Below are 11,703 nucleotides of genomic sequence, written 5' to 3'. Positions count from 1 at the left end.
TGATGCCAAGCATTTACCACCCTCACTCACTTCCTGCTTGTGCCACCCTCGCTTTCCTGGAGGAAAACATGCATTTAAAATGTTTATTTAGGGCCGTGAGAATTTCAACAAATTGTATTTCAATACAAATAAATATCAAAGTATGTTTCTGATGGGAGCACAACTACACACCTGCTTTGAATCCAGGTATTTTCTAAATTCCTAATGGGAACAGACTTGAGAGCTGTTCTAAACAATATAGATACAGACCCAGAGAGCTACAAATGTTGGAGCACACAGGAACAAACACAGGCTGTTCACAGAGGAATGTAAACCGGTGTTCCTGACACTCAGAGGGGTACAAACTCCCAAGGATATGACTTTTCCCTTTAGTCAGGTACCCAAAAACTAGGAAGCAAACATTATCAGCATGAGACCTACTTCTGAACAATTCATCTTTCAACAGTCACTCCACCAGACACGCACGGCTCCGCTCCAGGTGCCGGGTTGGGAAGCAGGAAGCGTGCTCTGCCTGGAGGGAGGTGTGCTGCTGAGGGAATACAAACCTCCCTGGGCTCTGCAGCTCCTCCCTGAGCAGCTCCTGCGTGCACAAACCGGGGCTCCTTAAAAACTGTCTCCCCCTTCTTGTTTGAGACCACCATTAACCAGACTGGGGAAGCAACTCCAGAGTGACCGACAAGTTCTGATGGGAGCAGGGAGAGCACACTCTGGAAAATGAGATCAGTGTCACCTGGACCCCAGCACGTGTTCTCTGACATACCCCTGGCACATGCACTCACAGCACTGTGTGCACAAAGGAAAATGTTTTTTTTTTCTTCAGACTTCTATTTTGCAGATATTTAGGGAGAAAATGGGCTGCAGATCAGATCCAGAGCCATCCCTCAGACCTGTGGATTCAGCCCCTGGAGCAGGTAATCCCAGCTAACAGCAGAACCAGTTCACCACAAACACACCAAGAGGCAGCTGACCACCTTTACCAGCAGGTGGAAAACAAAGCTGGGTTGGATGGGGGGCAAACACTGAGGTCACAGGCTTGGCAGGTGTCTCAGAGGCTGCAGTTACTCTCATGTTGTCACATCTGGCTCAGGAGGAGCTACCACTGATGGGGATCACTGAACACAAACTCCGAAGCTCAGGGCACAGCACACCAGTGGCATGTAAATACCCCAATTCCTACACAGAGGCACACACCTACAGCCTAAATGACACTGAAAATACCTGTGCTGTGTCATTAGCCTAAGGGTATCACATCCTAAAGTAACATTGTGAAGTCTGCAAATCAAAATGCGAAATCAACTGGCTCTGGTGCATATAAAATATTGCATGCACAGTCACTAGAAGTGTTGCAAAATCTATTTAAAATGAGTTTTATTGAGATGAAAAAGTTTTCCATGGTAACTACAGCACGTTAATCAAAACCAAGTGCTTCCCCTCCATTAAAACATGAACCGGAATACTTTTTGTTCAAAAATACTTAAAAAGTAATCAGTTAAATGGAGTATTTTTGGATGTGCTTTGCTCCGTACGCTGGTTACTGTTTCTAATCTGGCTAATGAATGCACGCTAACGAGAGGTTGTCTGCGTGTTCATCAGAGGCTTTGAGGGGAACCTACTTCTCTGAACAGCCTTCAGCTGGGAGCTGCTCTGGCAGGGGCTGTGGCCCCTCGGGTGGGCCAGGCTGTGGCTGGCCAGCCGTGCCCTGCTCAGGTGGCAGTGTCCTTCCCACCCTACAAAGTACAAAAGCACTGGAGCACTCCACGTATACAAAGCAGTGTTTCTTGCTACCATCACTCCCTCCTAAAGCATCATCTTCTGGATTTCCAGGCAGCTCTGGAGTAAGGAGTAGTCCTTTTCTTATCGGGTGGTTTGAAGTAAGAATAAACGGGTGCTGCGGGATATTCTGCGTCAGGGTTTTCTGCCATCATTTTCAGCTTGGCTTCAATGGCCTTTATTTTTGCACTGACACTGGAAAGAGAAAAAGCAGAAGAGAGATTGAGCTTGATTTTAGCATGAAATCAGACTACAGCAATCTAGAGATTTTGCTGACACACGAATACTCATCACACGAGGAGGGGCCAGGCAGCCCCACTGCTGCATCCCCAGCGAGGCAGGAACGCACTGCTCAGAGCCCACACTGCTGCACTTCAACCCTCAGCACGGATTTGCTCCTCCAAGATACATCACAGCACCACAAAGTAACGGCCCCTGCACCTACTCAGCACTTTCTCGAGGACGCTGAGGCAAGAACACGACAAGGCTTCCTACTCCTTGTGAAATGATGTCACTTCAGGAGGTCTGAGCATGTGCAGCAGAGCACAGCCCCGAGCAGGCTGCTGGGAACAGCACAGAAATGAAAGCCAGACTTCCTCCCAGCTACAGCCTGCTCGGGATGGGAAAACCCCAGACTCTAATTAGGTCAGGAAGAAACATTATTTCAGCATTAGCAGGGTTTATCCCAAAGGGAGAAGCTATCCTAGGTTACACCCCAAATTCCTAGGACTTTTGTTATTCAGTATCCTCTGTTGGATATGGACCGAGCAATGTTCCCTTCCCCGCTGTGGCTTCTTGCACCATCCATCCTCACTAGAACAACCCCTTTGTGCCACTGATGCAGCTAGCAATCTGCATGACTCAAACCCCTCTGCTCCTTGCTTCCTAGCCTGTTACTTCTTAATTCCAAACTCATTTTATCTGAAGGCTAATGCATTAATCTGGTCCTGGTTCCTTATAGGGTTCCACTGACACAACACAGAGGAAAACCACACACCCTCTCAGCCATACTGAGAATTAGCAAAGCAGCACTATGTGCTTTAGGCAAATGCAAAGGTTGGAATTTATCACATCCCACAGACAAAGACTTACAGCCCTAACACCAGCAAAAAGAAATAAAATAAGTTTTATGTTAAATACTACTTGTGACTTTGTTTTAATCTTCTGCCACTACAGTAGAAATTTCTGCTCATAAGCATTTTGCTGAAACAAATCAGTCCAGCACAAACCCCCTCACTGAAATCCACATGAAGTCCAAAGCATATTCTGGCCAAAGGAGTTGGAATGCTACACATTCCCAATTCCTCTCCTCATCTCTTTTCCTTCCCACTGCCCAAGTAGCTTTGCATGTTGGAAAATAAACTTCCAGTCTAAAATGTCCCACATTAAATGAGTTACCTCACAGCAGTTGCCCTTCCAAAAAACAGCTCTTCTGCCACATTAGAATTTTAGCACAAACAACGCCAACAGCTCTAAATCTTAATCTTAGTGAAATGGAAGAAGTTGTTCCCTGCCAGCCCCACAGCTGGGTCACCTCTCACCCACCCCACCTCCTACCTTAGGTTAGACTGGGGCGGCTCCGTGCTGGACGACGGCTCCAGACTGATTGGAAGGATCTTCTCATTTTTGTTGTGATCATATCTCTACAAGGAAGAGAGCAGGGATTGAGCCAGCTGGAATCAGGAACAAAGAAACATTTCCCCACAGGTACACTTTAAAGCTGGATTAACATCACCTCGGGGTTTGTGAAGCTTTGGCTAGGAAGGATTTGAGTGGCCAAGCACAGAAACAAAGCCCAACCACAATATTTGGGTTGTACCAGCAGGGAATGTAGACTCTGATACCACTTATGTGTGTTGTACTATGGATCCTTAAACCTTATCCTGTCACTTCTTGTTCCCCTCTACATAAGGCAGGAAGCAAAGATGGTAAATCTTAAGGTAACTACTGTTCTGCTTGCTCTGCTCTTCGTGTGCAGAGCCAGAAGGTGACCCAAGCACACGAGTGCACGGAATCAGGAGGGGCTGGGAGGAAAGAAGGGGGAAAAAATAAAAAAAGACCAGTTAGGAACCACCTCCTTTCTGTGGAAAGCAGCTTGTGAGTCTGTCATCTCTGTGGGCAACGGGCCTCCTGAACTATTTGCAGTGTTCTGCTTCCTTATTTCGCTTGGCACTGAGTCAGGTTTGGTTTTCAGCAGAGCTGCTCAAACCGACAGTGTCTGGTGAGCCTTGGCCACTCATCTCAAAACTCCCTGTCTTGTGCTGATCTTGTCTAAAACAAACACTTGTTACAATAAGCCCAAGTTTTGTGCTGTTAAATCTTTCCACGGAGGGATCAGAAAATGCCATGTGCACCAAAGTGATTATTTAGGCATGTTCCTCCCCAGACTCAGGCCAGCCAGGCCCGAGCTGCCCAGCTCAGCTCCAGCTGAGCAGACACTCACTCCTCAAACTCCTTTTATGGCCTGATCATTCCCCAGGCATCCAGAAGCACGTGGCACTCCAGGAGCTACAGAAAATGGAGACAGAATTTGCACCAGCTTGGATGTGCTGACAAGAGCCCTTGAAGTCAATAATTAAAACAACATGGTTTCCTCCCATGAAGATACCTGGTTTGGTTTTTTAGCATCCAAACCAGATGCACTAATACATTTGATAGGAGAGAGTAGAAAGCTGCTTGTAGGATAATCAACATATGCTAAAAGGAAACTACCCAAAGAACAAAGCAACAAACAGCTCCCCTCTGCCTCCCCCAAAATTGGTTTATCTGAAAAGAAATTTATTAAAAATGAACTGCTTTATCAAATATGAGATAGTAAATAACTGTAGGAGAAACGAGAATTAAAAAAAAATTAAAACAAGGGTGTTCCAGAAGGTACTAAGTTAAAAACTTGATTGTTTATGTGATAGAGTGAGCAATAAAAGGATATTTAGCTTAGATGTGAAATGTTACTTTAAAGTCAAAACTAATTAAAGCTCCTGCCACGTAAGTGCTTTCAGAAATGAAACAAAGTAACACAGTTACCGGTAATTGGGAATTTCCACACCTCTGCTATCCCAAAAGGGAGCAAAACCACAATGGGAAGGATTCAAACTTCCAGCCAATTACTCACGAAGTTTGGGAAGAGTGAAACATGGACATTTATAGAAGTAATGTGTTCACACTGCTCTGATCAGAAATCCCCTCACAAAGAACACCAGGCTAAAGGGCCTGTCCTCACCCACAGCTAATCCAGCACAGTCTGGGTACAGAAGAGAAGCTGTACATTGTCAACATCAACTCCACAAGTTATTTCCTAGAACAGAGTGAAACTGCCTTGCCAGTCCGATACACCTCTGATAAGAATTGTTCCTTAACACTCAGTTTCTCAGTTTTGCAAAGCAGAGGCAGTTCTTGCCTGCAGGAGCTGCTCACCTTGACCTGTGCGTGTGCCCACCGCACCACCAGCTTCTTGGAAAGGGCCAGCTTCCCATTGAGACACTGGATCGCCTTCTCTGCTTCCTGCACAGGAAGACAGTTCCATAAACAAACCAAGCCTCTAGTCAAAACCGACTCACGTGCACAGAGACTTTTTTCTTCGTTAACCAGCCCACTGTAAGTGCCTCTCACTGAGGGCAAAGAGAGTCTACCCCGTTGTGTCCCAGCCCAGGATACCTTTGGAAGACTCCAACATCTGAGTAAAGAGACTTAGCAGCATTACTGCTTTATCCTTCCACTCGTTTGGGGGGAGGAAATGGGGGAAATACAGCATTCAGAGGGAGGTTTATGCTACAGGAGAAAATACTGTGGCTCTTTACAGTGATTACATGTGTCTCATTAACACCTATCTATGCTCATTCCTGATCCTGCTCATGGGCACTGGGGACATGATCCACTCAGTCCTGTTCTCAGCAGCTTTGGGACACTCCCATAAAACCTGACTCACAGCAGCTGAAGATTTATGTTGCAATGCTGCTCCACCTTGTTATGAATAATTTTCTAGAGCTAATCCAGAGTGTCAGGGGTCTTCTGACATCCTTGTCAGCAACTGAGGTCATACAGCCAACAAGCAACCTCCAAACAGGCTCTTCTTCCTAACTTTTGGACAATTCCAGCAGAATTATGACAAAACCACTACAACTCTGATGTTGCTGGGGAGCATGACTTGAAATTTTGATTTGTAGCAAGAGTTAAAAGCCCAAATGGAGAGCTAAGGACAGCTCACTCCAGGATGCTGCAGATGTGTCACGTTGTATAAGCTGGGGTTTGTGCTTTCGTGAAGCCAAAATTAAAACCAGCAGGACTCCAGAGCAGTTCTGGATTTCAGGTGGTCTGGCAGGCTGGTTCAAGGTGTGGATCGTGTCCACAGTGCAACTCCATGAGCTCACTGCAAAAGTGGGCCAAAGAACTGCCCCTTTCTGAGAAGCATTAGAAAGCAGGACTCAGGGAAAGACCAGAGAGGAGAAAGGAAATCAGTATTTGTTACTTCCAAGAGCAGTCACAAAGTGGCTGTGACAGAGTGGAGCTGTCAGAGTCCATGGGTTTGGGCAGACAAGGTATTGAATTTATCCCTTCCTGCTGTAGCTCTAAATTAATATTAAAAAAAAAGGAGGGGAAAGAAATCATCAGAACTTTAGATAAAAGCAACTTACCTGTTTGGTTTCAAAGTTCACAAAACAGTAACCCCTTGGCTGTCCTTCCAGAGCACCAGACTTGTGAAAGAGAAAGTCAAATTGCTTTACTTTGCCAAACTTCTGAAGGAGTTTCAGAAGGTGGTATCTGAAAGGGAGAGAAGACATTCATGACACCTTTTATCACACTGAAAGTGAGGAGATAAAGAGGAATCCCCCAACACACACGGTTCACACTCGGTCACAGAAGCTGTTCAGCTGTGTCATACAAGTATTCCCAAATCCCTGCAGAGGGGGGTGCCCTGCACAGCACCCCTCCAGCATCCAGAGCTCTGAGTGGTGTTATCAGTGACTCTCCAAAACCCCAAGGCACAAAGCTGCCTCCCAGCAGAGCCAGCTGAAGGGCACACAGAACATCTATTAATAGCTGGCTTTTGGGCAATTATGCAATGTCTCCTGAGGTTCTGGGAGGGTTTTGCCTTCTGCCTCTCTAAATCACACCTACTTTGAAGCATAACCACCACGCCTCCCCCCCTAGCCCTGATGTAACCACCTGAAGCTCCATCCCCTGAATTCCTGTCGCAGCACAAGCATTCCAAGCCCACAGTCCACAGCACCTGAGTCCCTCAGGATCCTGCTATTCCTGCTGCCCTCCCACTCCCTGTACAAGCAGTGCCAGTCCCATCCCTTCCCTGTGCCAAGGAGTACCAGTGCACTGACAAGGACATGGCCAGGGCACACAGACAGGCAGCCACGCTCGCCTGGCAGAGCTGGGGAAGCAGGAAGACAGAAGAATAAACAGAACAAACCAGGAATTGCCAGTACATCTCAAAAAACAAAAAAAGGGCACCAGACAGCCCTCACTATCATCCAGGCTAAATCTGCCAGTGCTTCTGGCTCAGACAGCTTTTCAGTGACAGGCTCATGGAAGTCAGACACTTTTTTAGCCAATTATCTTCCTGCCATCCAGTGGGGATTGTGTGCTGTTTCCAATAAAACTGGGGAAAGCCAGGGTAAATCTGTCTGCTTAGTATCTAGTGCATGGAGCAATTTAAAACAAGGAGCACATTTGTTGTTTTGGCCACATCTGATCCTGAAAGTTCTTTGCAGCTTTTTTGGTTCCTTGGGACTGAAGTGTTTAACAACACTGGCTGACCCGGGAGGAAAGTTGCTACTTCACTGTCTGACCCCATCCCTGGCATTTAAGAGTTATTTAATTGTTTATTAAGGGTGTCTTAGTCAGGACTCATCTCCCAAGAGCTGTACAGAGTTTGTTAGACAGCCAAGTAGTCTAAGCCCAATTTTCAGTGTTTAAGGTAACACTCAGTGCTCTGAAAGCCTACCAGGATAACACCAAGTGCCCGTGGAGCACCAGGCACTGGATGAAACCTCCCATGTCCAGACATGAATGCTCAGTAGTGGCCCAAGCCAGCCAAGTGCACCAGGCAACTCCAGGGACAGTCCAGATGGGAAGGGCAGACAGCATTTTTCCTAATAAAGCCTGATAGGATGTCTGAAAAGGGCTTTAGCCCTTTGTTAAGCTTCAGGAGCCAGGCAAGAAAGTTCCAGGAACGTGAGTCATCCCACAGGATGGGTCTCGGTGGACATTCAGGATGTGCACTTTTAAAGAGGTGAAGGTGCAGCGTGTGCACAGACGAGCAGCGCGGGAGGGCCGGGCTGTCTCCCAGGGGAGCACACACACTGGAACTGCTTATGGGAGGCTTCCTACATCCTTCGGAATACACATGAAGTGCATGGTCTTCCCAGAAGCCTAGGAACCCTCAGTCTGTGCTCAGAAGGCAAGGGGGACAGAAAAGAGCAGGGAAAAAAAAGAAGATGGTTACACAGCAGCTGAGTTTCACTGCTCCACCTCAGGCTTCCAACACGCGGTTACAGATGGACATGTGAAAAAACCAACTTTAGGGATGTGATGTATAAAAAAAACCCCCACATGTTGAACTTCCAGAGCCTCCAAGATATGGAAACACACCTCAGGTTTGCTTCTGTAAAAATACTGCTGAAAAAAGCCCTTGGAATTTCAGCGGGATGGAAATAAGGTCCCTATCGCCAGAATGCTGTTCCCCTTCTGGCCATTACAGAGGCAGGGGAAGGGCAAGGAGGATTCTCCCTGTGTTCTGTTTAGCACCAACAAAACCCTGCAGCTGTCCTGCCAAAAGGAACTCTTCGTGGTTTGTTCTCTTCTGAGAATCTCTGCATTCAAATAACACTTTCTTAGCAGCGAGGTGGTAGTTGCTCCTTGAAAACAAACTTCATTAAGAGTCTAGAAGCAACTTATGTCATCTATTTTATTTAGAGTGAAGAGGATGCAAATGCAATTTGCAATTGCAATTCTACAACTGCAGGTCACCTACTCTCCACGGAACAGCTCAGAGGTCTTGTACAACTAAATGTTTCAGGCTGTGACTATGATTTGCATTGCTAAAATATTGAGGGCATTAACAGTAACTTGAGGAGCAGTTCTCCAGGACTTCAGTACTGAAGGAAGACCAGCCACGGAAAACCTGAAGCCTTAATAAAAAAAGAAGTGAGACCATGCAAAAAGCTTTGCTATGGCAACCCCGTGGGCTGTGCAGAGCCGAGGGTGCTGGCACAGCCGTGGCCCCCCGCAGATCCCGCGGCCACCCTCCATCCCCACTTCCTGTCATCTGATATGGATGCGACACAAACCAGCAGCTCCCCCATTTCCCTTTCCTCCTCTCTTCCTCCTGGCACCCCCAGCGCTATTCAGACGCAGGCAAGGCTTCCTCCGAACAATGCTGTCCCGAGGAGCCCGCGCGGGGACCGGGCCACATGCGAAAGCCATTATTGCGAGGAATTCTGCCCCACTGGGACCCGGCGGGGGGCTGCAACAACAACTTGTGCACACATTGTTTTCTAGGTGAGACTCATCAAGATGGGATCCTCGACAAGCAGCACAGCGGCCCGAGGAAGTCGAACACCCGCTTATTTCACCCCCCGTGGCAAATGAATGGTTATTCAAAGGCTACGGGAAACCAGATAATAGGTGTGTGTGACCAGAGAGCTGGAAACGAAATCCCTGCCTGTCCCAAACGCTGTGAAGTCTCAGAGGGCTTTGCAAACAGGAATGGGCAGAGGAGGCACTTCTGCCCCACTTGCCACACAGAGACGTAACTAAACTACGTGTTTTTGCCCCATGGGATGGGAGCATTAAGGGGTAATGGGATCAAAGAGCTGAGCCACAGCACATCCCCTGCCCTGCTGTGCAGCTGGGGGACAAACACTGCACCAGGCAGGGCCCCCAGCGATGGTGAGGGGGATCTATGGTTTCCTTCCTCAGGACACCCAACCAGAACCAACCACCTGCTGCTCTCCTCGTGCACTGCCCTGGCAGATCCCACAGCAGGGATCACTCTGCCCTGGCAGATCCCACAGCAGGGATCACTCTGCCCTGGCAGATCCCACAGCAGGGATCACTCTGCCCTGGCAGATCCCACAGCAGGGATCACTCTGCCCTGGCAGATCCCACAGCAGGGATCACTCTGCCCTGGCAGACCCCACAGGGATTATTATTCAGCACCAGAAGTCCCATGTCACAAACAGCTGTGAGGTCCCCTGCTGCCAGCTCACCTCCTTCCAGCTGCTAAGAACACTCCCAGGAGACTCCTAATACCATCTCCTTCCACAGGCAGGCAGTCCTTTAAGGATGCTGGATAAAAGAAGTCACCCACAAACATCACCAGCAAGGAGCAATGCCCACCAGGAGACCCACCCTAACCCAGTGTACAGGGTATGTCAGCACTCCCAGTTGAGTCACAGTCATCCAATAACCCCCCAAACAACCCCCAAAACCCATCAGGTCCCAGGCTGTAATTTGTGGGCAGTCCTACATCTATAAATTCTTGTTCCTGCAGCTTGTGCTCCAACGTGTACCTTACCTTTTAACTCCCCAGCACTTGACTGCAGCTACAGTTTGCTCTTTAAATGGAAGCCTTGGATTGGTTCAAGACTTTCTGAACTCATTTCTGCTTGAGAGTGTCAAAACCACTTATTAAACTCTGCCAACAACTCAACCAACCTTACTCAGTCCTAAACAAACCCAGCACAGAAATAAAAAAGGCTACTCTCTTAAAAAACAGATAAAAGCAGCAAACGAGGAAACAGCCATTTATTTTTCAGGGGTGTGATTCAGTCACGTGAGCAGTAACCTCAGCAAGGGTAACTGAGATGAGCAGCTATGAGCAGAGATGCAAACCCTCAGCATAAAGGGCAAGATGACTTACAGAAACTTACTGACCTTATATAGGACCACACAGTTTCTCTCTACACTGACAACGTGTTAAAAGGAACCTCCTCCTCTTTTATTCACAAGGAAATGGAGATATAATACATTTTTCAGGACAGAAGAGCCGTTTTTAAAGCAAAACCAAAAGCAGGGTTATAAAGCCTGAAATAAGCAACAAGCACTGTCACTCATCACCAGGCAAACTTGAAACATTTAGGAGCCTGGAAGCACTCAAGGTTCGAGGACCCTGGGGAATCAAACCACCAAACTCACTTCAGCCAGGTGATGAAAACAGTGAATTTTGCCATATAAAACTATCACTTGTCTGGCTGAAATTCAGAGGAACAACCTGGATCACCCTGGGAAGTGAAGGGCCCAATGCACTTACACCCACTGCTCCTACCCTCACACCAAACCAGCTCCTGAATCCTTGAGGACCCAGCAAACAACACCCTCAGGAATTCCTGTATCTAATTTTACATGGTCAGTGAATGTGGACAAACCAGAGTAATGGAGCTGGGAGTGGGATAAAAATGGTAATTAATGCAGAAACCTCCCAGAGCTGAATGGCTGAACAGCACAATGCATTAATGATCCCATTTAGGGGCTATTAGGGAACTGCTCTGCTCAGATGAACCACACTCAGAATAAAACCCCAGCACCTGCACATACACAAAAAGGACCAGGAAGGAAAAGTATTCCATGACAGACACACACAATAGTTAATCAAAAATGCTTGTTTCTCAGGAGTGTGTAAACCCCAAATTGTTTTGGTTTGTGTCTTTTTTTTCTTTTTAATACAACCTACTGATTTCTCAGCACACCATCCAAATATTGGACAGCACATTACATTCCCTTAACAATTTAGCTGTTCAAATGTTGTGTTTGCTCAGGAGATAATTATCTGTAGCCTGGGGAAAACAAACTGCAGAGACACGTGTTTGGTTTGTGCAGTTACCCAGCACACCAGCCACACCACTCCCACCTCGTCACTCAGAAACTCTCCTCTGCTCAGCCCACATCCAACAAAACAAAACCAGGCCCCTGTGTGATCCAGGG

General features: G+C 47.3%; 1 protein-coding gene across 2 annotated transcripts; it reads right to left on the bottom strand.

Moving 5' to 3' along the window:
- Positions 1 to 1,343: 1,343 nt before the first annotated feature.
- Positions 1,344 to 10,177, bottom strand: RBM18 (RNA binding motif protein 18). 2 transcript variants are annotated; one of them, XM_018074378.1, is made up of 5 exons: positions 9,990 to 10,177; positions 6,402 to 6,528; positions 5,185 to 5,271; positions 3,328 to 3,413; positions 1,344 to 1,965 (listed from the first exon to the last, which is right to left on the bottom strand). In XM_018074378.1, the coding sequence occupies exons 1-5, from the start codon at positions 10,094 to 10,096 to the stop codon at positions 1,806 to 1,808; spliced, it is 567 nt and encodes a 188-aa protein (XP_017929867.1). In that variant the 5' UTR covers positions 10,097 to 10,177; the 3' UTR covers positions 1,344 to 1,805. The 2 variants fall into 2 exon arrangements, with proteins under 2 accessions (XP_017929867.1, XP_029816398.1); XM_029960538.1 differs by lacking the exon at positions 9,990 to 10,177 and having other exon boundaries at positions 6,402 to 6,548.
- Positions 10,178 to 11,703: the final 1,526 nt, after the last annotated feature.

The sequence above is a fragment of the Manacus vitellinus genome, unplaced genomic scaffold, assembly GCF_001715985.3.
Source record: "Manacus vitellinus isolate BGI_N305 unplaced genomic scaffold, ASM171598v3 scaffold_27_pilon, whole genome shotgun sequence".
Lineage (NCBI taxonomy): Eukaryota > Metazoa > Chordata > Aves > Passeriformes > Pipridae > Manacus > Manacus vitellinus.
Note: the sequence above shows the minus strand (reverse complement) of the source record. Positions and strands in the feature narration are given on the sequence as shown.